Here is a 26,794-nt window from a genome sequence, read left to right on the forward strand (position 1 = left end):
CGCACCGCTGTGCAGGAGTCCACACCGCTGCACCCCAGCCCTGTTAATGATTGACCTGTCGCACCGCTGTGCAGGAGTCCACACGCTGCACCCCAGACCTGTTAATGATTGACCTGTCGCACCGCCGTGCAGGAGTCCACACGCTGCACCCCTGCCCTGTTAATGATTGACCTGTCGCACCGCTGTGCAGGAGTCCACACCGCTGCACCCCTGCTCTGTTAATGATTGGCCTGTCACACCGCCGTGCAGGAGTCCACACCCGCTGCACCCCTGCCCTGTTAATGATTGACCTGTCGCACTGCCATGCAGGAGTCCACACCGCTGCACCCCAGACCTGTTAATGATTGACCTGTTGCACCGCCGTGCAGGAGTCCACACGCTGCACCCAAGCCCTGTTAATGATTGACCTGTCGCACTGCCATGCAGGAGTCCACCCGCTGCACCCAAGCCCTGTTAATGATTGACCTGTCGCACTGCCATGCAGGAGTCCACACCGCTGCACCCCAGCCCTGTTAATGATTGGCCTGTCGCACCGCCGTGCAGGAGTCCACACGCTGCACCCCAGACCTGTTAATGATTGACCTGTCGCACTGCCATGCAGGAGTCCACACCGCTGCACCCCAGCCCTGTTAATGATTGACCTGTCGCACCGCTGTGCAGGAGTCCACCCGCTGCACCCCAGCCCTGTTAATGATTGACCTGTTGCACTGCCATGCAGGAGTCCACACCGCTGCACCCCAGCCCTGTTAATGATTGGCCTGTCGCACCGCCGTGCAGGAGTCCACACGCTGCACCCAAGCCCTGTTAATGATTGACCTGTCGCACTGCCATGCAGGAGTCCACACCGCTGCACCCCAGCCCTGTTAATGATTGGCCTGTCACACCGCTGTGCAGGAGTCCACACCGCTGCACCCCTGCTCTGTTAATGATTGGCCTGTCACACCGCCGTGCAGGAGTCCACACCGCTGCACCCCTGCCCTGTTAATGATGTGGCGAGAGCTAGCGTCCAAATGAATAAAAATAATTAAACTGCCAGCAGTGTGTTTTCTTCATTTCTTGCCTCCGGTGAAACGCTACAGTATATACTATTATTATACTGTCAAGAAATTATTGGAGGTCGGTGAATTTATGTTTTAATATCAGTTATACAAAAATGTGATATATAGTTGATCTTTGGCGTATGTGTAATGTCCGGTTGCAGATTGTATTGAAGACAGTTTGATATTGGAATGAGATGAGACTGAGTTAGAGATTGTTTCAAGGAGCAGATGAAAATGTGGCAGTATACCGGACAATGCACTCTCTGACATGAGCTTAGATCACACAGTAAACAGAAATGTACTGTGACACAACCCTAATGTTCTCGGTTAAATAGGTGGTTACATACAGTGCACACCATACAATGGCTTTGTGTTTATGTGTGTGTGTCATTTGCAAATGGGCCCTTAACATAACAATGCGAATTGTCTGTACGTATTCCAAACTCGTATGTCCCAGTTCAAATTATGTTGATATTGCTGTGCTGTCACTAGAAAAGAACTGGATCTTTAAAAGTTTATATAAATATCTTAGAACTACATCGGGGGAAGAACACAACTGAGACCGCGTCTAATCACGACAACTCTGACGCCTAAATTATCAGTTAAGACTGTATTTCAAGAGGTTGACATGAAAAATCATGTTCAAGTTAAAAAAACAAACAAACAAACAAAAAAACATTATGCTTTATTTACATATTTACACTAACTCAGTTATAATATCTCTAATATTATATTGCAAAACCCGAACCTGAACCTAATTTGAATACATTTTAACAAATTTGGTCGCTTACATATACACCGATAGTGACGGCTGTTTTTTTAAATAACATTTCTGCATCTACTTTTATAGGGGGGCGAAACATTGCCCTGAGCACTGTGGTTCGGCTGGGCGGTTTGATAGCGAGGCTGTGGGCGGGGCTGCACCAGTGCTGCTGCTGACTGAGGCTGCAAGATGGCGGAGAGTCTGACAGCCCAGGAGGAGCTGGTGAGAGAGCTGAACAACAAATATTTACATTTTAGATTGTAATGTTTTTATTTCTGTGTTAGTATGTTTCCGGAAGGTAAATTGCAGTTTAATCTTGTTAAACTCGCCTGTTAGGTACATTTAATCACATAAAGCTGGAGCATGTCTTATGTGATAGAAAAAGTGGGTGGGAGGGAGGTGAGGAGGAGTGGAACAGGCCTGATTAGTGTTTATTACGTTGAGTTTTTTTGTTTTGTTTTGTTTAACCATAACTAGTTAATAATCAGTATTCAAACGTCCATACAAAATGTGAATGCTAATATTATGTATACTTTCCAAAAGTAATCGTTATTTTGTTATAAACGTGGATAAATGTAGTCAGTGACATAATTAGTCGTATAATTTCCTGGCCCAGATTTCCAGAAAGCCTTAACATTTTTATGATAACTTTAACCACACTTGAGTCGTGGGGAGCCTCTGCATGTTCTGTTTTTACCCTGTAATGCCTATTTCTATATCACTTGTGATGCAATTCTTAGCCACCCCTCTATTATTAGTTTTTTTTTTAATCCAGCCACACAAGCCACAGTTCTTCAATATGTAGTACAATTTGTTGGTAGGGAGAGGAGCATTTTGTCCAAGAAACGGAATCTAGTTACATAAAGCAGTTCTTCTCATTTAAAAAAATGCGTAGGCATTACAGAGTTAATATCCCTTTATTACCGTACTTTACTAGGGTGCACAACGAGTTGAAATCCAGCACAAAGAAATCTTGTTAAAAGTTAAATTATTCTAGATGCACTATTTATGAACAGTAGGAGACAGAAATTAAATTCCAAACTTAAACATTCTTCTACAATTTGGCATTTACTTTCTTTCTATGAGATTACATGTAATGTAGTACATTTGGGGGGCTTTCATTTTGACCAAAATGGGATTAGATTTTACCACAGAAATGCAGTCCTTAAATATTTAGTTAAAAGGTTAATTTTGCTGGTGAAAACTGTTGAGTATGCTGCTGTTAATGGAAAGGGGAAAGTACATATGACGTGACTCGCTTTTCTGAGAAATGAGGCTGTAGCATGTTACAGTAAGTGGGTGGTTTACTACAAATTTATCTAACAGTAATTTCTGGAATTATTGTATAATTTTATATTTATGTGGACTTGAGACAACTAAAATTACAGGAAAAGGCTGTTCAAGTTTTTCTAGTGTGGTTGCTTGGAAGTACTGTATCTCCCTGCACACATTTGACCCAACCTTTTTCTCCATATAGTTTTGTGATGTATTCCATTTTAATTAGTTTCTATGCTAAATATTTAGTCATTTAAAAATCCTTATCCAAGAATGCAGCAGAACAAGCATTTTTCTGGGAAGGGGAACTCAGAACAGAGAAAGACTGACATTTCATCCTTCTGAATCTGGTATACATATCAAGCCTTAAACAGACAGAACAGCTAGTACACTAGGTTTTGCATGCTTCTAACTGGAAGAATAAATGTAGAATCTCGTGATTTAGCATTGACACGCTGACCTTTTAAGAATTTGCCCAAAATGTTAAATCTGTAGAAGGTAGGCCGACATTAATTTGTGACTGACCACAAAATGCCATTTTACTTACATGGTAATTAATGAGGAGCTATGATAATATTTTCAATTTCACATCATATGAATCATACTGGGAATAAAATGCTAATTGTTTACAACAAATTTGTAAGATTTTACAAAGATATTATGTAATGATATAATAAATGTTCCAATTGTACCTACCTAATTGTGGTCACATGGGTTTACAACAGAGTAACTGAAGCAGTCTCTTTTGTTTTGCATGTCATTGCAGGACTTTCAGTGAATGTTTAACATTGAAAGTGTGTTGTGTAATCATGCAAAGAATGCCAATAAAAAATAGGTTTATGCAGTATGTGTTTATTATTTTACATGTTTCGGCATGTGTGGAGGTGGAGGACAGCATTTTTAGTACATTTCTATAACAGTTTAGGACAGTGGTAGTTAGTAATTTTATGTCAACTTCTTACAGTTAAGGTCAACATTTTCTGTCACTTCAGGGCTTTTCCCAGACCCACAGAGATCTGTGTAAACTTCTGTTTTTCCTGTTCCTGCAAAAAAAAAAAACAAAAAAAAAAAAACATCAGTCGTAAAGTACTGTTTCACAAAAAAATGGTACATAGCATCATAAAACTAGTGAAGTAAAGTAAATGCATTGTGTAAGCTTGAGGATATTATTGTAAACTACAAAATGTCATATTCACTGTGGCAGTCTTCATAAGTGAGTATGGTTTAAAATAAGCAAATAGATGACCATATCTATACGGAATCTTCAGTGTGCCTACCCACATACTTGCTTTTGATTTGTCACAGAGTAGCCTAGTAGTTACTATATGGGACCAAAGCTTGTTCTGGAACGGATGACTGGAGTTAGCTGTCATCTGTGCCTTCTGTTTCAGAAACATTTGGAGAACTTTAGACTTTGTTGGATTTGGATTGGAAACAAGCTTTGTTTTTTAGGTTGCTAATAGTTGCTTGAACCTTCTATAATATATTTATTTATTTATTTTTACAGACAGTAGAAGAGTTTTTCACAGAACTGAAAAATAGAGAGCAACCCAATGTCGTCTTGGTGTCCCAAAACACTGCTGTGAAATTTTTGATGGCAAGAAAGTTTGATGTATCTCGAGCCATTGATTTATTCCAGGCATATAAAGTAAGTACTCCATCTCATAAATTTCAGTAATGGGGTGTCATGCAGTGCTTGCAACTGTAAGAGCAGGGATTATCCCTAATTTGGAAATGCAGCACATTTCTAGATATGCTTGTGCCAGTTGCTTTTGTCTTTTTGCAATACATTTATTTGTTTGTAACAGTGGTAGTAAATAAAATTAATGTAACTGTTTAAAAAAAAAAAAAAAGTATGCCAGAGTTCAGCAAATCAGGGCAGAGAGAAATGTTAATTGATAATCTGTTGGAGTTATTTTTTGTGTATTTTTGTTTTGATTGAAAAATCTTATTGCCTAATGTTTAAATCGACTGTTTATAGAAACAAAAATATGCAACAGTCAGCATGAGCTAAATGTTTCATATGTATATCTCAGTCAAATATACATTTAAATTTAATATACATTTAAATTTAACACTCATATAAACTACAGTATCTCAAATGTAGGGTTTCAGTTAATTGACATTGGCCAAATGTAATTTTTATTTTTTGGTAGCATTTTACATACAACCTTACACATTGTATTTTCTTACATGTAACTGGGATAGGTTTCTAACATTAATATTGCAGTTACAATAAAAACAATTGTTTTCATGTTCAGAATACAAGATTAAAAGAAGGCATTTACAATATCAGTCCTGATGAAGAGCCTCTACGTTCAGAACTGCTGAGTGGTAAATTTACTGTTTTAGTAAGTATGCCTTTGTGAGTAGTACTTAATCCAAGTACTTTGTTTTTTATAATCGAATATTAAATTGTAGCATACATTACATTTTAAAGTAAGACTTCAAGCCATTGTATGTGATGCCTTGATCTGTTCTTGGAAGTACATGTGTACCTGCTTTGTTTTAGAAACATGCAAATAAACATGTTTCCAGTGACCAAAACAATAAGACTACAATAAAACAGGTAGAAAAGTGCTTCTGGAATCAGGTCAGCATTCTATTTGTAACACAGAACAACAGACTTCCATACACCATATTGAGCAAACTAGTTCGGCAAACTGCTTGGAGTGCTAAATATAGTAACGCAAATGTTTCACAAAAATAAACTACAAACAAAAGTACATCAGCATGCCATTGATGCCAAGAAGAAAATGTTTCCTCCTGTCTTACTGGAAAGGAACCACCCCCCCCCCCCCCCCCCCAAAAGAGAGACTGCCAACAAGCCTGGTAAACAGGAATACCTTACTCCATTTTTAGTGCTTTGCTAGTAAGTTCCAAATAGTTTAATTAACCTTTTGTTAATTATAAAGACTGTGCTTTGGAGTGAAAGTATATTTATCACAAACTCATTTCATAGAACAGTTGTTCCCATGGGTAGAAGTGAAGTTTTTTTTTTGTTTGTTTTAAGAATTTAGGCAAGAATTCAGATCAGCAGCAAATTATTAAAATATATATATATTGTCCACAATATATTCAGTTAGTGCTTTACTGTCAGCTGAAACAGAAAATCATGTAAAGATTAGTTGTTCTTGTGACTTCTGATCGATTTTATTTTCTGTAATTTGTGAACATTATTAAGCTGTTTTTCTTTTTTCTCCTGTCAGCCTGGAAGAGATGCTAAAGGAGCAGCTCTAGCCTTGTTCACTGCCAGGTTACACAGACCTGATGTTACTACACATAAAGCAGTACTTCAGGCTATAATCTATCAGTTGGACAGAGCAATTGAAAGGTATCTTCTAATATTTTTTGATTAAAATACCATTTGGAATAATTGGGGGGGGGGAGGGGATTTTGCGTGCAGAAATGTGTGTTTTTCAGTGATTGCTTTTCTTTTAAAAGTCTGATTGTTATTGGATTTGGACAAATGCACAGCTTTTTTTTAACGGGAGTGTCTCATCTGGGATTTTTAAGATCATTTGTGTTTGTAGCGTGAAGCTTGAGTGAAGTACGCTTTGGAGCTCTGGTGCCACAAGTTAAATCCTGGTACAGTACTTCTCTTTAGAGTGGCTCTTCAGCAGTAATGTTTTTAAAACCATTGAATACCTGCATACTTGCACATCTATGCTCCAGTTTAAAATAAGCAAACTCAAATAAATGTTACAATAGAATTCATTTTTCATTATTTTCACAGATTTAAAAGGGTTGTTCACTTGTGTTAAATTATTTAGTAGATCTTTTTCCGTGACACAAAAAAAAAAACATTTTTCCCTATAGCTCTGTCTGGAGTGAGAGCCTGAAACCGTCTCAGATTCACTAGGAGTTTACTGTAAACGACAGTAATTATGATTGTTTAAAAGTAATTTTGCAATATTGAATTCTATTGCATTATCCAAGACTCAACTTTAACTTTAAACCTATTTATATTATTAGTGATAAATGCTTGGTTGAACATTTTTTTTTCTATTAATTTAAGTATAGCTGCATGATTCTATAATCGCCTGTTGGTTTTGATCATATTTAATCATAATAATCATTCTCATCATGGGTCTACGATGAAATATGAGAATATAAGATGAAACCTGCTGGTGAGCTTTATATTAACTGGAGTAGTTATGGGTAATTGTCTTGCTCCTGTTAATTGCAGCAGTAAAAGGTTCAAAACTACACTATTAACCCTTAGCAGTCCATTTATTCAGAGCGTCTCAGGCGCGTCAGGTCCAGTTTATTTTCACACGCTGAGTTTATTTTAGACACGTTGTTTAAAAGTATTTTCTTCAAAGTAAAACAGGTTTAAAAGGCACTGCATATCAACAGGACACTCAGTACTGCATCTCCAGCCCCGCCCCACCCCTTGTTCGCTATATTTTTCAAATGCCTCTTAATAATAGTACATACCGATAAATCATCTCTTGATCACTTGTTTTATCACCAAACTCTTCAATAATGCGATCCAAGTCATTATTTTATTACTATAACATCTAAAAAAAGCTCTGCAAATGTCTGTGATGTTCTTTGAGCACTGAATACGGAAGCAGCTATCTTGTTTGTTTATGTCCGTGTTACCTATGTGGTGTCGGGTCTATCAGTATTCATGAGATACGCCCTTTTTTTTTTTTCGTGTCTTTTTGATGTCGGACAGAGTCCGACATTGGACCGGAAAGGGAAAATTGTGATGTCGGACCAACTATAGTCCTATGTTTATTTGTATTCAAGAATGCATCTGATTCTCAATTTGCGCCCACATCCCATCATTTATATAGTTTGTTCCATCTACAGTCTTATTTTTAGGGATAGGGATATGGTCATTACAACAGGAACTGCTTTGTAATAATTAACAGCATTTATTTGGGGATTTAAACCTTGGGACTAGGGCAACACCACCGTATTACTACTGCTGTTTTTGAATTTTGTAATTGTTGTCAATTTAACTGAAAGCTTGGATGAATCAAATGTTGAAAACGGTAAAAAGTGGGGGCTCCTGAGTGGCGCATCCAGTAAAGGCGCTCCGCGCGGAGTGCAGGATGTGCCCTATAGCCTGGAGATCGCAGGTTCGAATCCAGGCTATGTCACAGCCGACCGTGACCGGGAGTTCCTAGGGGGCGGCGCACAATTGGCTGAGCGCTGCCCGGGTAGGGAGGGCTTAGGTCGGCAGGGGAATCCACGGCTCACCGCGCATCAGCGACCCCTGTGGCCGATAGGGCGCCTGTGGTTCTGCAGTGGAGCCGCCAGATCTGTGTTGTCCTCCGGCACTATAGGTCTGGTGGTATTGCTGTGGATCTGCAGTGCGAAAAATGACGGCTTGGCAGGAGCACGTTTCGGAGGACGCGTGTTCCAGCCGCCAGTTTGCGGGGGGGTTGCGAGCGGTGAGCCGAGGATACAGATAATAATTGGGCATACTAAATTGGGGAGAAAACCGGGGTAAAAAATTGGCAACGACTAAATTTATAAAAAAAAATAAAATAATAAAAAAAAAGAAAACGGTAAAAAGTATGAGGAATTAGAAACGCCATTTATTGTATGCTGGATGCACTGTCACTGCTTAAGTGAAAAAAAAAAAAAAAAAAAAAACATCACAACAAAATAAATAATTTTTGATCTGTTAACTACAGGATTAGTCATGCAGTATAGCAGAGGCTAGTTATAGAATGTTTCCACGTGTATATGGAAAGATCACAATTACATTTACTGTGTGGTTTGGATTTCTTTGTTTAACCCTTAGCAGTCCATTTATTCATTGCCTGTCAGATGCGTCAGGTCCACTTTATTTTACACACGCTGTTTAAAAGTAATTTTATTCAAAGTAAAACAGGTTTAAAAGGCACTGCTTATCATCAGGACACTCGGTACTGCATCTCCAGCCCCGCCCCACCCCTTGTTCGCTGTATTTTTCACATACCTCTTCATAGGTATGAGATTTTATCACCAAACTCCTCAATAATGCGATCCAAATCATTATTTTATTACTATAACATCTAAAAAAAGCTCTGCAAATGTCTGTGATGTTCTTTGAGCGCTGGATGCGGAAGCAGCTATCTTGTTTGTTTATGTCCGTGTTAGGTCTGTGGTGCAGGGACTATGCGTATTGCTCAGATCCGTCAGACCGGAAAGGGATAAATTGTAATGTCGGACCTGGTCTGACATAGGACCGCAAATAGTTAATATAACTCTATTGTTTTCATTTAAGACCTATGGACACCAGCGATCACTATGAAGAATAACATGATATCTGTTATAAAATAAAACAGAATTTTATTTTATTGTTTTTTTATTTTATTGTAAAGAATGAATGTGACTGCAGGAAATAAAACTGAATCCAGAAAGGAAGAGAAGCTAGATATCTGCGTTTTATGTTGTAATGCATCTGCCTTCCCCACATTCCGAACCCCAATAAAGTCTGTGGACAACATCGTTGACAGCATACTTCACATAGCATATCACTGCCTTAGTAAGAGAACTATCTGTAGAACCATTTGAGATAACCAACAAATATTTAGCAGTTGCCATTGTGGTTAACTGTGGTGGATGCTGGGTCCTCACAATAGCGTGTATACACACCTGTGACTTTAGAATTTCTATAGGTTTTAGGGGGGGTCCCGAATGGCGCATACAGTAAAGGCGCTCCACGTGGAGTGCAGGATGCGCTCTATAGTCTGGACGTCGCGAGTTCGAGTCCAGGCTATTCCACAGCCGACCGTGGACGGGAGCTCCCAGGGGGCGGCGCACAATTGGCCGAGCACTGCCCTGGAGGAGGGAGGGTTAGGTCGGCCATGGTGTCCTCAGCTCAACACGCACCAGTGACCCCTGTAGTCTGGCTGGGCGCCTGCGGGCTTGCCTGTAAGCTGCCCGAGAGCTGCGTTGTCCTCCGACGCTGTATCTCTTGGGTGGCTGCATGGTGAGTCCGCAGTGTGAAAAAAAGCGGTCGACTGACGGCACACGCAACGGAGGACAGTGTGTGTTCGTCTTCGCCTTCCCGAGTCAGCGCAGGGGTGATAGCGATGAGCTGAGCTTAAAAAATAATGGGCCATTCTAAATTGGGAGAAAATAATTGGCAACGACTAAATTTTATATATATATATATATAAAAAAAAAAAAAGAATTTCTATAGGTTTTCTCCACATTCAATCCTTTTGCCTCATACAGGTCAGAATACGGTTGTGCATGCTTTGCAAGGCTGTGATCTGTTCTAAAAATCGCAGAGGTGTTTATGGTGTGAAGTAATTGTTACGCTTTTGATGTGCCTTGTTTGGCAGACTTTGCCTTCATCAGTTTCACACAGTTATAATGCTTACTTGATTTTTCATGCACTTTAAAATCCATTATTTTAAAGGTAGATGAAATGTGCCACTCTGGCTTTTGTCATACTGGACACAAACCTTGCGGTACATCTCATTTTCTGAAGGTGTAGACTTACTGCAGGCAGTATATATATATATATATATATATATATATATATATATATATATATATATATATATATATACACACAGCAGCTCTTGAGCCTCTATTTAAAAGTTTTAGACAGCAAAAAGTAAACAAACCAGATTATGGATGTGCACTCGTAGTGATCTCTGTAGAAAGCCATCTGGGACAAAAACGTGTTGTGCTGCGTGAGCCAGAATCTCATGGGACAGAAAAAAAGGCAAGCACGTCATTCTGAAATGCCTCGCTTAAACAGTACCCAACTTCCTGAAAATGTCATGTAGTGATTTTTATATAGATTGTATATATTATCAAGGCTCGAAGTTAACATATATTTGGCAGCATGTTGCTACCCAAAACTCTTAATTTGCTATTTTTTTTATGCAGTAACATTTTTCTGATACATTATGCTGCAGTATATGACCTACCCTGAGTGAACACGTTCAAATTACCGGTATTTGTATTTTTTTTAAAAATGCGTACATTATTAGTATCTTTCATAAAGCGGGAAACCATTGCCAATAGAGCTTTCCGATTTGCAGATGACTGAGGTTTGTACCGCCCCATGCAGATACGCGCGAGGCCCACAATGCAAATTGTATTGGACAGTGGAGTACAAATACTTCCAGTACAGAACAACGTGGATACAAGTTAAAGATGTGAAGTTTATTTTAAACACCAAAAGGAAAATTAAATAACTGTTAAACATTATGATTTTATAAGATAATAGGCAATGACCTAACATATTAAGTTTATTCAGTGTATAAAATGCTAATTTAATCTGTCATGGAGATTATTTTTTTTATAATGTTAACCCTGGTTTCACCCACGCTAAAAGTGAACATATAATAGGTAGATAATTATTACTTTATCAAAATAAAAACAGGAGCAAATAGCTTGCTATAATGTTACCATGATCCAAGTAATGTCTTCCTTGATTTATCAGTACGAATAATAGAGAAATACAATCTTGAGGTGCATTAATTTATTTATCTGTTTTCTTTTTATAATAGGTCACTACTTTGCGTACTTCTGTTTAACTAGTGAAACGTGTGCTTTTACACGATGATATCCCTCATTTTGTTATTACTACTTAGTTAATTTCTTCAAAATTGTACAGCATTTCAAAATGCAGTGAAAAGGCAGGGTGCGAGCATGCATATTTATGAACAAACCAGTTAGTATAACATGTTGCATGAATCTTTTAAATGTAGCGGTACCGTGCTGGAATTAGTTTTCATTTTCAGAACAGCTCGATTGTGGTTGTAACCTTATAATTTGTAAGGTCATACAATGCAGGATTCAACAATATTGTGGCACATGTTGTTTTTTTTTTTTTTTTTAACTTTTTTTTTTTTAATCGCTGTCTTTTATAGGTGTGTATGATTTGTTAGTTACTAAAATCTCAGTCAACAACTGAAGGCATAAGGATAATTTCGTACCACTTAATTTGCACCGATGAAACATAACCTGGTTACCGTACTGATGGCATATCAAATGCTTAGATGACAAATAGGGTTGCATTCTTGTAGAACTTAAGGATAAAACAAAATGCATTTCGACAAGGAATTCCATTAGTTCCATTACTTAATTGAGCACAAGGTGGTTTCAATAAATACTTCATGATTTAAATATAGGCCTACTATGTGATAGTTTGGGTTATTCAGTCTATCTAAAACAATAGGTAAGTGTTTATCCTCACTACTGCCTTAAAAAATTAACTTCTAGCCCTGATATGTTATATATTTTTGTTGTGACTTTCTATTATTTGGAATGTAATACACGAGAAGCAAAACGGTGAGTTTTTTTTCCCCTTCACTTTGCAATGCCAAGAATTGCCAATTGTGGTGTTATTAATCCCGGTTCACCGCTGCAACTTGGGGAAACGGAGGCTGAAACATGCGTCCTCCGAAACGTGTCCCTGCCAAGCCGTCTCTTTTCGCACTGCGGATCCACAGCGAAGCCATCAGACCTATAGTGCCGGAGGACAACACAGATCTGAATGGCTCCACTGCGGACCTGCAGGCGCCCTATCAGCCACAGGGGTCGCTGGTGCGCGGTGAACCGTGGATTGCCCTGCTAACCTAAGCCCTCCCTGCCCGGCGTTGCTCGGCCAATTGTGCGCCGCCCCCCGGGAACTCACGGTCGGCAATGACTTAGCCTGGATTCGAACCTGAGATCTCCAGGCTATAGGGCGCCACTCAGGAGCCCCCCCACAAAATATAATTTAACTTGAAATTCTTTCCATGTACTAAATTTAATGAAACAGAAATTTTCTGTTGAGCTGTTAAGTTTAAAGCGACTGGCAATTGGTATGACAACTGATTTTACTTTAGCGTTGAAAATAAATAAGCAATACAGTTAAAGCTATATAGTCATGTCCTTTTTGTGCAGGTGAAAGATACGAGTGGATCCAAAACAGAGTAAGAATGTATATGTTATAACAAGGTTATATTCTTCTCTTTCAGTGTAGAGACACAACGAGATGGCTTGATTTTCATCTATGATATGACCAGTTCAACTTATGGAAACTTTGATTACGAACTCTGTGTGAAAATCTTGAATCTTCTAAAGGTATAATTGTTTTCTTTAAGGTTTTTTTACAGCTTATGGCTTACTAAAAATGCCTATTTGTTACTTATTTAAACTACGGTACATATACGATGGCCGTCATAATTTTACTGAAATACAACTAAGAAAGAAAGAATCATCATAAACTATTGATACATATGAAAATGTATTAACCTCCTCAAAAGAGAATGCAACAGAGGATATGTTTTGCTGGCATTTAGCTGCAAACTTTTCTCATCGAAATATTCCCCCTTTGTTAGAGACTGCTGCACACACTCTAGGCCAGCGATTCTCAAACTTCGCTGCACTGCGCCCCTCTTCTAGCAATAAAAATGACTACACAACCCCACTACCCTGTGATATTGCAGAATAGTTAGTATTGATAAGTAAAACATGCAAGTAAAACAATATCAACAAAATTTATATAGCCATTGGTTTTTTTTTAATTCACAATACAAAATGGCAACATTTTTTACAGTCAACAGTTTAAAAAAAAAAAAACCTTCAAGGCTGCCACGGTTTACGCCACTGTACAATAAGGACAGCTTCTTGATCCAGCTTTCGGTTTAGTCAGTGAGAGAAAGGAAAGCTGTATCTCATCCTTGGAGTGTTGTGTTAAGAATATTTAAGCGATCAAAAATATCTGCCAGGTAAGCTAGCAAAGCAAGCCATTTAGCATCTACAAGCTTTTCAGGTTTTTGCTTTTTACTGCTGATCGGGTCCTTGTTGTTGGCACTTCTTTTACTGCAGTGCCACTCGATTCCCCTTCATTAGTCCCGTTTCCAACACCTTTCTTTCTTAAACAGGAGTGCATTCTGCTGATTGGCTGACATGCAGTTGGTTGCTAGGTAACCAGTTCAGAATGTTCAGACAAAGGCAGGTAGAGCGAAGGAGTCATTGGGAGTAAAATTTGGAGTAAAATGTGCCAATAATAGTAAATTAACATACATATTTCTTAAACTAAAATATATATTTTTAAATTGCACAGGTAGTTGTGACCCCATTAAAAGGCACTTGTGACCCATAGTTTGAGAACCGCTGCTCTAGGCATTCTGTCACACAACATTAGCAGTGTATTGCTGTCTTTTTTTTTTTTTTTTTTTTTTGCCCATTTAGTCCTTCTCATCTCCCAGGCATATTTATGTTGGTTGCACTTTTCTTTTTCACTGTGCTGTCAAGCTCATCCCATAACATTTCAATGGGGTTGAGGTCAGGCAACTGGCGAGGCCAGCGCATCAATTTGAAAACCTGTTGTTTCTGATTTAAGTAATTGAGGTTTAGTCTGGCTGTGTTTTAGGGTTATTATCATGTTGAAAAACAAACCCTTCACCCACTACTTTTTCTGTATCTGTTAATTGTGGTCTGCACTCCATTATGCAAAACATTCACTTTCCTTGCCATTTCTCTAATATCCTTCCTTGTGAAGGGTAAGTACGGACACATGGTCATCATATTTTATCTCTTTCCTTGGAGCCATGATAACTCGCTTACTGTACACTCCTCTACATTCTTTCTGCCTCGCCATTTAAAAGAAAACAGATTTTCACATGACTATCTTGTCTCAATTAGTTCAGGTTCTGAAAGCTGTCTGTAGCCTTCTGACTGAGAGGGATTGCACACTCTGTTACAAAGAAAGCAGGTGGCAAAGTGTTCAGCTTTAGAGCACCCAAGTTTTTGAATGATCTGTCCCGATTTGTAAGGGATGCACTATCTGTTGCTGCTTTTTAAAGTAAGATTAAAAGACACTTTTTTATAATTTAACATGCATTTTAATTTTTTTTACTACTTTTGTATTTATTTTTATACTAATTTTTATCACTGCTTTTTAAAGTAATTGAAATGACTTGTTTTACTATTTCTTTATGTAATTTAAGGGTTATTTGTATTGTCATATTTTATTTGTTTTGTATGTTCATTTTTGTTATGATTATCTATAAATCGCTTAGAAACACTATATAAGCAATAAAGATTGATTGATATTTCCTTCTGAAATGGATAATAAACATTTGCAGAAGCCAGTGGTATGTATAGCTGTCCTTTTTTTTGTAGAATTTCAGTAATATTTACAGGTGTCCCTATAATTCAGTAAATCTTATGTTGTATGCATTACCTTCACTTCACACCTCGTATTCTCCTATATGAAAGATGCACACATTATGTTAAACGTCTATTTGATTTTTAAACAGTAAAACTGGTGAATGTCTCATGCACTTAATGCTGCATCAACCACAGTGAAGATGCTTCAGGGAGAGTTTGAGTCCTTCAGATTGTTTGCTTAAAATAACCCAACCCAAGCTCCCAGAAGCTTGACGCAGTGACACGTCTGAGTACCAATCACTGCTTTTCTATGGCCGACATGTTTTCAGGCAACCTTACCTTACGAGAAGTGTAGCATTGAAGTATCTGTAGGGAGCGTTCAATAAATTAACTTCACTGACAGCTTCACATAAATGACCATTAAACAAACCAAATTCACCTTTACCATAATGTGTGCATTTTTCATAGAGGAAAACCTGAGACCTTCAGAGTGATGGCAATAAATATTAGGTAAGATTTACTGGAATAATTCTCAGCACTTGCACGTTAAATGATGAAGATGTCTTCAAACGTGTATTTCATTGTTCATTTGGATGATTACCAAATCTGTTATGAGGCTGCTGGTAATTAGTTAATTTGATTGTATTTATAAGAGAGAAAGCTGTTCTTAAAATTAACTTTATTTACATAATTCTGCACATCAACAATATAATATTGTATGCATAATTCAAAGCTGGGTACCAAAAGCAAAATAGCCTTTTTAATATTTGGTGCAGGTGAAAGATGCAAGAATGTTATGTTAATTGTAATGCAGAACCCAGTTTGCTTATTCTACTTCATTTAGAGAGTATACAGTTACTGCCCTGCAAATGCAGGTATGTTTTTTTTTTTTTAATGCAAATTTGCTGATATGACCTGCTAATACAAGTTCTGATTACATAACTTTAAAATATTACCTATGCAGTGGTGTCCAAAGGTATTGACACTCTGTGGTTTTAAATCCACTCTTAGCAGATATTTTCCACTGCTCTAATTTATAATCCTCTGAAAAGGAGGGTGTCAATACTTACTGTCACCACACAAAGTTTATTGTATGTGTAGTCTGTAGCTATCTATGTTCTACAGATTATTGACTTATATTTTTATCTTTTATCATCAGGGTGCATTTCCTGCTAGGCTGAAGTGCGTATTCATTGTTTCATCTCCTTTGTGGTTTCGAGCCCCATTTGCTGTTCTCAGGCTTTTTGTGAGGGAGAAGCTAAGAGAGAGGGTATATTCTTTTAAAACAAAAAGATTACTGAAACAGTGCATGATCTACACTATTAAGCTTTAATGTTAGGTTTATTTATTTTTTTAAAAAAGAATGTTACTTTTTGCATCAGTTTTCTGTTGTTAATCTTTCCCAGTATGGTACAAAGCGTACCGTAAATACTCATGCTTCCTGTTTCCAGTTGATCTTATCACTTGTGTCAAAAACAATATTTTCATTGTAGGTATAGTTAACCCAATATTATGATGATATGTAACATCCGACTGGTGTTCAATAGGCCTAGCCAGTACTAGCTATTTTAAAAGGTTGAAAAAAGGAATAGTGGATTTAATATATGTATGTGTTACTTTTTAAGGTCTGCACTGTGAAAGCTCATGAGCTGGCAAACCACATACCAATGGAATCGTTGCCAGAGCATCTTGGAGGCTCATCTAAATACAGCCATGTAGCTTGGATCCAATCTTGTGTAAATTCCACCCAAGGCCAGCAAAATGGGGATTGCATGGACAGTCTTTTTCAATCATACACCTTAGACCAGAATCCTGTTAGTGATGGACTGAACTCGAATTGTACTCCGCAGACTGTAACTGACAACACCAAACATCAACATAATCATTATCATGAAAACCGGACTAGCAACTTGCATGCTGATCCCAGTTCTCTGGGTAGTTTGCAGAACTGGAACAGTCCTGTAGTGACTGCGAACTATGACGGTGCTGACACAGATTCTAGTGTCAACACAAACGGTCGCAAGCCTCCCCCACAGTCAGAAACCCCACCAGACACGCCTTTACACAAGCATGCCTCTGAAGAATTAGCTGTTCCCCCCCTGCCGCAGAAATCCCGTCCATTGCCTTCAGTGATGGAGATGTCCATTCATTTGCCAGAGGATGGAGGGATGCATATTCAGGAGCTTGTACAACATATAAAAAGGAAGAAGAAGAAAGGTATATATCAAGAGTATGAGGAAATCAGGAAAGAACCTCCATCTGGAACATTTGACTACTCCAAGTAAGCTTTTTTTTTTGTTGTTTTTACCATATAGTCAACATTTCAAATTATTGCCATTTGACTGATAAAATGATAGTGCTTTATTGTTTAGTTGTTTTAGAAACAAGGTTATAAAAAAAAATACCGAAGCTACTACAAATAAAAAAAAAATGCATCCCTTTGCACTAAATAAATAAATAACGAAGCCCTTTGCAAAGCAGATATTTTTTCCATCCTTTACAGTTCTGTTATTTACATGTTTGGTCATTGGATTGCTGATTGCTTTAAGCCTAGACTGTTCTATCCCTTAGCAATAAGATACATGCTATGTATTGGCCACCATAATTTCTTGATATACTTTCTTGATACAGAATTAAAGATAACTGTATAGTTATCCACAGCCACCTACTTCATCACAAGGAGCTGAGCTAGTTTCATCACAGTTATAAGATTCTGATATATGTTAAACTGGCACAATAATCCAGACAATTCATAGATGCAGGAGGCAATTCTTAAATGTCAGCATGTTCTCAATTCTAAATAGGCCCATGTCAATTCAACTGGTGGTCCCCACTTGACCATCTAGGATTTCCACAAAACTTATACAAAATGTTCTGCACCTTATATGGTAAAGTGGGGATACCTCTTGGATTTTGTTGATTTGACACAGAATTACTTAGAAAGAAGTTCCAATTGCATTTGTTTTGATCAGTATAGAGCAATATATATTTATCAGAACATCATTTAACCACAGTGTAATAAAAACAGAAAAGAATAGTTGTTCTGTACTATTTGTTTATAAAGGAACAAACGTCAACAATGAAACTATTTTTTATTCCATAATGTTTACATTCTATTGTTGAATTGAGCCAACAATAAACCCAGCAGGCTTCATAACATAGTAAACAGTTTTCGCTCCTTTCTCTTATCACGTGATCTTCTGGATCCAAGAATCTTGGGTAATGTAGTCTTTGTTATATACACTAAAGTCCCCCTTTGTAACTGCCTTTTTGTGAAGAACATAAACAGTCATACACGACTTGCAACAACCTCCTGCCCGATGAACCATTATTAAAGTTCAGCAAAAGAAATTCCAGAAGGGTGCAGTAACTGAATTGGTCTTCTTAACACAGTTTCTGAAGGCAGATGCAAACAACAACAACGAATGCGTAGAACAATTCTTCAATTCTTCCACATCTGTTTTTGGCATTTTGTCTTCGCTGAATTAGCACAAAATCCCCCACCTTCATTTGTGTTTGCTCTGTCTGGGTGCTGTGGTGAGCTGACCACATTTCCTCTAAGTATTCCTTTCGTCATCTGTTCCAGAAGCTATTTGTCAGTCCCTGTCTATTTCCATCTTTTTGGTTATTTGCTCTTGTTTGACAGTGATGTTGTCTGACTGTGAGAATGTCTGCAGTGGCAGTGCCATAAGTCGTTGTCCTATGAGAGAATGCGCAGGTGTCAGCGGTTGTGCCTCTCCGCTATCGTTATGAACAAAAGTTAGCGGTCTGGAGTTTAGAACTGCTTCTGTTTTGAGTTAGTACTATACAAAGTTCTTCAAACCCAAGCAATGCCGTTCCCAACATTTTCTTTCAGCATCTCCAAAGATTCTAATTCTACGTACTGATCGTTCCGGGTGGTTTTGAGTCAAACTTCTACTCTTTTGTATTTGGTTCTCCTTGGTGCGTCTGTCCCGAATATATGCAAATTAAGCGTTTCTTCTCCTACAGTCGGCAGCTTCAGTGACCAGGAAATAACTTCACCAATGAAACTTAGCTGGCTGCCTCCATCTAGTAAACGGTGAACTAAATGTCAGTTCACGGACCCTTCAACCCAAGCTGTTGCTGTCTGTAGCAGTACTGTTTTCTTCTCCATGTTTCTTGGTGACACTAATGAAATAACATACTTCAAACGCTACTCCTTTCGTTCTACAGAATTTCGCAATGAGTCTTGATCCCAAACACACAAAGCATCTCCCTTGCCTCCTTAGTTTTTCACGCCTAGTTTCTCGTGTGAGCTCTGAGCAGACCTTGGACCTGTGGTCCGGTTTGTCGCAGAAGATGCAGTTTGCTCTCTCCTTCAGGCTGGCTGTGTGCAGTGCTGCTGCTGTATTGGATCTTTTTGCCCTTTGCTCATAATGTATCTGAATGGGTTTGTAACTCGATTGTGTTTCTTCAGGTGTGTCCTCAACTTTAGTCAGAGTTACAGCAACTTTAGTCCGGTACAGCCCTTTCCCTGCTTTCAACCTCCCTCTGAAGGAATCTCATAAACTCGTTCACCAGCCACTTATTGTCTGTGTCTTGCTGGTGACTAAATTCCTGTGTGATGTCTTCCAGGGTGATATTCAGTAATACTGGGCACAACAGACAACCATATGTGTATGGTGCTACTCCCATGGCATCTAAGCTGCACACTTGAATCTCGCGTTCATCGTACAGCTAGCGCAAAGCTGCTACTTTGCTGGATCTCTTTACTGGAGTCAGGTTTAACTATTTGTTTATATGGGCATGAATTACTAATCCAGCAACTGCACTTGCTGATGCTCTGCTTAAATAAGATTTGAGATGATTAAATTTGTCTGTTTTGCGTAAGCTAATATTATTGTGAATTGACACTTCATACTGGCTCCAGAAGTTTTGCCAAAGGATTACTATTTTTAAAGGATTATTTTTAGGTGGCTGTTTTCTTACCCTAGAGACGACTGAACTGGCAGAGCTGCCTCCATCCTCTTGCTCCGCAGCACGGGTGTTCCACAAGATCAGTCACTCCTGATAGTCCTGGGCACTTTTCACTTCTTCGTTCTATCCCTCCAACTCGGTTCCTGCTTCAGTGTCTCGGTCCAGCTCGCTTACATTTCTATCCTTCATTGATAGTTGATCCAGGAGTTCCTCAAGCCTGTCTGTCTGGGTTTTCCTTGTTTAGTTCCCTATCAAGTACGAAATGTAACCATTACCTCATGGGTATTTCTTTCCTAAAGACCCTGTAACCTGAATAGATATAACAAAGATTGCTCGTCTGAGCCCGTGACACAGTTGTGCCCACCCCCGAGGATATAGTGACTGCGCGCACACACACGCACACACACACACACACACACACGCACACACACACACACACACACAGTCATCATTTTTCGTTTCATCTGAACCTGACGAGAGAGCTACGAACAGATAAGTAACACGTTTATTTTATCTGCTTATTTGCTTTTGTGTATTACACGTATATTATGCAATATTATTAATGTTGTATTAGTAATTGCTATTTATACATAATTGGGCACTCAGTCTGTTGTTCTGTAACGTCCTACAGCGGCCTTGTGCCCTGCATGTAGCAGGCGGCTCTGTCACCCCTTCCCAGGGATCATACAACCCAAGATTGTTAGATTGTGCTCTCACAGGCTGCTAGCTTTGATTGAAGAAAAAAAAAAAAAAGTGTTTAGTTTTTTTTATTACGAAAACTATATATTTTAAACGAATCGTGTTATTACTGTTTTGTGTGAGAGAGTTGTTTCTCTTGTGTGTTTTTTTTTTTCTTCTGTTTTTCACAGAAACACAAACACAGCTGTTGGGCTCAGCAGTCCTGCGTTTGAACGAGACATGCGCTTTGAGTTAGACTGCTTGCAGTTTATCCCAGTGTCTCGTTGCCACATTAGTTCTGCTTGCAGAATTCTTGCAAAGGCTGTGTTGGTTTGCCTGAAGCTATATAGGTGGGCAGCCCTATATATTGCTTCTGTAGTAACTATGGGTTGCAGACCTGCCCCGTTTCCAACCCTGTGCACGTACCGAATAGCGAGTGAGTTTACCACACCAGTGCTGTACCGAGTGTGCCGTTTATATCGTACTAAGTGTACCATACCTATCGGTTCATCTCGGTTTAAATTACTGTGCTCGGTTCAACTTCGGTTCAGTCTCGGTTCAAAGTCAGTACTTTGGTTTAAACAGTGGTACCGTCCTTCGTCTAGTACCAGCGGACTTGGTTTGAGTCTTGACTCACTGTTTTAATCTTTTTTTACAGTACTTCTGCCTGTAGCATACTGTACAGCGGCGTTGCTGCTTGTGCTGTCTGAGACAGCGTCTTTTTTGTTACAAGTACTATATACTGTACCAGCCCTGTTTAGAGTAAGTGCTGTATACAAGAGCTGCAGCTCTGCACCCGCCTGTTGCACAGCGCCGTTGCTGCTTGAGCAGATGCGTCCAGCCTTGGCTGGGGCATTGCCTAGATTGGCAGGGGATGTGTAACCCCCATTGCGCACTAACGTACCTACCCGGTACACCGACCCCGTACCATTGCAGTACTGTCCGGGTTCCGGAAAACTGGGCAGCTGACCTCCTCTCAAGGAGGATCCCAATACTTTAGAGTGAAGGCGAACCCAAGGTGGTAGCCTCATTTGGGAGAGGTTCGGGAGAGCAGAGATAGATCTCTTGCCTCTCAGGAAACAACCCACTATCCTCTCTGGCTCTCCATATTAGGAGATGGAGATACGTTGGCGGTAGATGCCTTGGCACACCAGTGGCGAAGGCAACTGTTCTATGCCTTCCCACCGCTTGCCTTGCTTCCGCTGTGGGTGGAGAAAATTGGGCACCGGGCCAAGGTGCTCCTAGTAGCCCCTTTTTGTGAAGAACATAAACAGTCATAAACGAGTTGCAACAGAGGTGCCTTGTTTGCAGATTTAATAGTATTTACAGCATGTACTCCAGTAATTGTAAGTTAACAATTAGCTTGTTTTTTGTGCAGTGGTCTGCTTCTGTCCTCGGCTGGAAACAGCACTTCTCTTTGGTCATATAAATGTAACATTTTTTAATAAAGATACTAAATCGAAACCTATTAGGTAGGTGTACAGACATTTACTTTCTGAATGTCTAGCTACAAGGGAGGTCCGAAGACCTTTCACAACCTTGTGTGGAGTAGCACTCTACCCTGTTGTCCACCCACAATTGCCATAGTAACCATTTAAAAGGGAAGAAGTGTATCCAGACACTTCGGATCAATTACAATGAACTAAAAGGAGCGTACTAACTGGGGATGATCCTGTGGTTTAGTACTGAGGACGGAACTAAACTAGTACACAAGTTAATACCAATTTCAACAAACTAAGCAGCTCAAGATCATCGCCAGCTGCGTATTAAAAATGTTCTCAATTGCACAAACTCAAAGTAAGTGCTCTTGCCCTGTAGAATAGGGGTGCCCATGATGTCGATCCCAAACACGTTTCTAGTAGACCACAGAAAATGTCAAAATGTATGAGGTTAAAACTTATTTTGCCAATTCGCAGCATGGACATATAACCCCTTCCCAGGATTCCGGTCTCTCGTGGTTACTGTTCAATAATCACACAAGGTGGTGCTGTTTAACTCTTAACTTTATCAACTGGTGTTGTATGTATAGTAGCTAATGCTACCCGTTACTGCTGCTATTTTCTCGCAGTTTCTCTTTTAAATCACACATTTACAGTAATTTGGCAGCGCAATACGGTGTCGGCCTAATCTGGAAACGCTGCTGCAGAACTTGTGTGGAAGTTATTGAAGGGTAAATCGCCACCCGGCAATAACACAGCCCTGAAGCACTGTATACTTTGCTAACACTCCCAGTTCTATGTTTGGCATATTTTTTACTGTTTGTTCCAATTTCTAGTCAGTTCGTAGTTCAGTTCTCCACACAATCAGGTCAACACGCACCGCCCCCTTCCACTTCTTGTACCACTACTACACAGCCATAAGATTCAAACAGGTTGACCAACCCACCTGTCATAATATCTTTCTCTCACCATTACTCCGTTGCTAAACTTTTGCTTGCTAGTTGATATGATACATGTGAGTTGTGATATTTTATTTATTTATTTATTTTTACTACGTGTACAGTGCTTTATCCCACGTGTATATCCATTTTTTCTATAATATTGCAGTGAGGGCCTTAATAAGAGTGCTGGACCAAGCAGCAAGAAACCAAAAACGTATCACTTTCACAGTGAATAGGAGGAAGATTAATGTTTTCACCACTGTAAATTCAAAATACATGAGTCTGATCTGCCATTCAAGCATAATTCAAAGTATTTCATAATTAATTTTTAAAAAATAGGTCTTGTATAAACCTCGACGGTCGGTCGGTTAGAGGTTTTACTGTATGTAATAATTTGACAGTTCATTGCTGGTAGACCGCATTAAGATGAGGATGGGAAAAGTAGATCCTGTACACCTAGTCTGGGCACCCCTGCTCTATAGAGGATACTAAAACACGTTACTAAGGTAGTCCAGCGATTTTCTGTAGACTTAAAGATTTGTGGTATCGTACTAACTGGAACAAATAAGAAAAATCTTAGTATGCAGCTCCGTACTAAATCTGCAAGTTTATTGCAATTGACCCTTCATGTCCTAATCCTGGGATCAATTGAGTGGCGGTTAACAAGGTTGCTGATGGTAATGTTAATGCACCTGTGCTTTTTTTCCCCCCCCTTTTCTTTCTAGGAAGCCTTGCAATCAGATCAAAAATCGATACAGTGATGTTCTATGTTTGGACCAGTCCAGAGTAAAACTAAATGTTGTGGATGATGATGATGAGGTACAAACAGCATACAGATTATTCACAAAATATTTTTTTATTTAGTTTTTATGTCTGGAACATATGTTCATGTATTCTTGTATGATTTTCTTCTTCCACAATCCCCATATACCAAGTCTATGGGTTTGGAAGTTACCTAAAAGTGGTGTTGAAAAATGCAATGCAGAACACCAATTAAGTTTACAGCGTTTATACACGTTTAGTTATGGTACAAGAAACAAAGTATTTTCCTACCCGTCATACACCACTAGATGACGTCCAAGATTAATGACTTGCTATCTTTTTTTTTTTATTTATTTGCGATGTTTAATAATTATCCCTTCATAAAATATTACAGATCAGCTACATATTTTAGGTTGAATAGTTTTTTTTGTTTTTTTTTTAATTTTTTAAATGCACAGTTAAATCAAAGGCAACACAAACATGCACAGTACAAAGATTTGACAAGTCTATTGGTGGAATGTTTTTGTTTTTTTTTATAAATGTTATTATAGATATATATATTTTTTTAATAAATACTTAATCCATTACTTTTGCAAGACGGGTATTGCCTAGCCATCATTTTCTCTGTAGTCAAGTTCACTACAACGTAACATTATTTTACCATTGCGTCTCTTATAGTAACCTAATGTTTTGTGTTTCTTAAGACTTCTGACTATATCAATGCAAGTTTTATGGATGGATATAAAAGAAAGAATGCATACGTAGCCGCACAGGGTAAGACTGGATTATTCTCTTTTTTTCTTTTTTTTTTGGGCGGGGCGCTTTTATTTGTTTTGTGTTGGTTTTGTTACGATGTTTGATGGGGGAACTTTGGTCAGCCACTTAATGTTTTGACAACAGTTTGCTTAAAAGTGGTAATTTAACAGATGTTTAATGTTAATATATCAGCATATTTAAAATGTAGAGCAAAGGAACCAATGGCTGTTTCTTTGTGCGGGTCGCCTCGAGAGACATAAAAATATCCTGAATAATCGGCTCTCCTGATTTAAACAAGGCATTTGAGAAGACCTTAGTCACACTTATATTCATAATTTATGACTTGCAAAAGAGAGGTATTTTTTTATTGTTTATTTTTTCTAAATGATAAGAGAATAAAATCACATTATGAATAAATGTTAAATGCATCATTTGAAATACAAGTCAATTGCTTTTTTATTCCTGAACAAGATTAGTCACTTATTACTTACTCTGTGGCCACGCCTGTTGAATGAGGTACTGTATAGGAAAAGAACAACTATTAAAAAAAAAAATTTAAAAAAAAGATTCTTGAAAAACAATCATGCAAAAATGTAATTTATAATGGGCAGATAACTGCCACATTTTCCCCAAACATTTGCATTCCTTGTTTCTAATTGGAGTCAGGAGAGTTCAGTTTTGGGGTTAAGAGCAGCCTGAGAAATTGAAACTGTGCTACGCGAACCTGTCTTGCTCTGAAAAACAATCTCTGTTCATCATTTGAAAATGCTGTATCCCAATTAACAAAGTGACGCCCCAATTAAGCAACATAAATAGCATTGCCAAGGACCGTCTCCCAGAGTTGTGTTCCATTTAAGCAGATATCAGTGACGGTTGAGCTGTTCCTACAGAACAGAGTCCTAATCCTAGACACTGGACAATGACCACACCAGCCCCGTGCACACACACAGAAACTTAAAAGGATATATCCCAGCTTAGCAAAAGTGGGTGGTGATCAGAACCCCAAATGGTAACTCACTTTAATAGTTAGTTAAACATAGGTCATCATAGTACCTGGTTTCTTTTCATTTTCATTAGCTTCACCTAATACAACAATATCAAAACAACATCATTCTCAAAATCACCGAACTCAAACAAGCTAGCTCTGCAGAGTTCGTAACCTAAACAAAAAACGAATTATCAAGCAGCAGCATCGACAAAACCATAAACGGCATCATTTATCTGCAAAGCTTGTCTTGTTTGTGTTACAGCGCCGCTCCTCTCTCTTTATTCTTTTTTTGTTCAGACTCCAGACAGGTAACTTCTGTTTTTGGCTTTTGTTTAAATTCAGCAGTCTCCATTGTTTTGTCCAACAGATGCCAGACCACTATGACTACACCCTGCATTTTTAAAACAAGGGGTGCAATGTAAGCATTAAACCCTTAAAGGTATATGTCTGCCATAAGTGTCCTCATTACGTAGTGCTGACCATATATACCATTTCAATATCCCCAGATTTTGTTTTGGATTTCAAAAAAATGTAAAAGGGTTGAAATGCACCAGCTTTTCTCTCTGAAAGTCTTGCTGTTACATTTCAATTGAATATGAGGTTGTGAGTAGTCAAATGTAATCGCCAGTAAACAGCATTGAATGATTAATGGTTTGTTTTTGTTTTTATTGTCTTTTTTAAACTTTTTCTGCTGAGTTAGTATAGAAGTATAAGACTTGGTTGTCTTGCACTTTCCTAACTCTAATTAATTTATTTAGGTCCTTTGCCAAAAACATTTGGGGACTTCTGGCGTATGGTATGGGAACAAAAGGTTTTAATTATTGTAATGACAACAAGGTAATTATTTCATAACAATCCAGTTAATTATTTCTATTGAGTAGAATCCAACATTAAATGAAATCATAAATTTACAAAGTGCCCTGTGATTGTTTTCAGAGTTGTGGAAAGGGGTAGAATAAAATGTGGACAATACTGGCCACTTGAGGTTGGGCAAACTGAAGAATATGGGCAGTTTTTAATTAGAAATATTCATATAGAGATGTTTCAAGACTTCAAGCTTTCCCATTTAGAAGTTTACAACAAGGAGGTAAGATATGTCTGAGACATGCATATTTGAATGTTCATTGTCATTTTACTATAAT

The 26,794-nt window shown here is 38.5% G+C and overlaps 1 protein-coding gene across 3 annotated transcripts in view; it reads left to right on the forward strand.

The window, feature by feature from the left end:
- Nucleotides 1-1,906: 1,906 nt before the first annotated feature.
- Nucleotides 1,907-26,794, forward strand: part of LOC117421195 (tyrosine-protein phosphatase non-receptor type 9-like) — a 29,260-nt gene continuing 4,372 nt past the window's right edge. The window contains exons 1-11 of one of the 3 annotated variants that reach the window (XM_059031996.1): nucleotides 1,907-2,025; nucleotides 4,586-4,726; nucleotides 5,340-5,429; nucleotides 6,288-6,412; nucleotides 13,011-13,116; nucleotides 16,310-16,420; nucleotides 16,776-17,431; nucleotides 23,872-23,965; nucleotides 24,613-24,682; nucleotides 26,411-26,489; nucleotides 26,589-26,739. In XM_059031996.1, coding sequence (XP_058887979.1) covers nucleotides 1,993-2,025; nucleotides 4,586-4,726; nucleotides 5,340-5,429; nucleotides 6,288-6,412; nucleotides 13,011-13,116; nucleotides 16,310-16,420; nucleotides 16,776-17,431; nucleotides 23,872-23,965; nucleotides 24,613-24,682; nucleotides 26,411-26,489; nucleotides 26,589-26,739 — 1,656 coding nt within the window. In that variant the 5' untranslated portion in view covers nucleotides 1,907-1,992. Of the gene's footprint in view, nucleotides 2,102-4,585; nucleotides 4,727-5,339; nucleotides 5,430-6,287; nucleotides 6,413-13,010; nucleotides 13,117-16,309; nucleotides 16,421-16,775; nucleotides 17,432-23,871; nucleotides 23,966-24,612; nucleotides 24,683-26,410; nucleotides 26,490-26,588; nucleotides 26,740-26,794 lie in introns of all 3 variants that reach the window. The other 2 variants (XM_059032002.1, XM_059032000.1) reach the window with 2 other exon arrangements.

The sequence above is a fragment of the Acipenser ruthenus genome, chromosome 1 (assembly GCF_902713425.1).
Source record: "Acipenser ruthenus chromosome 1, fAciRut3.2 maternal haplotype, whole genome shotgun sequence".
NCBI lineage: Eukaryota > Metazoa > Chordata > Actinopteri > Acipenseriformes > Acipenseridae > Acipenser > Acipenser ruthenus.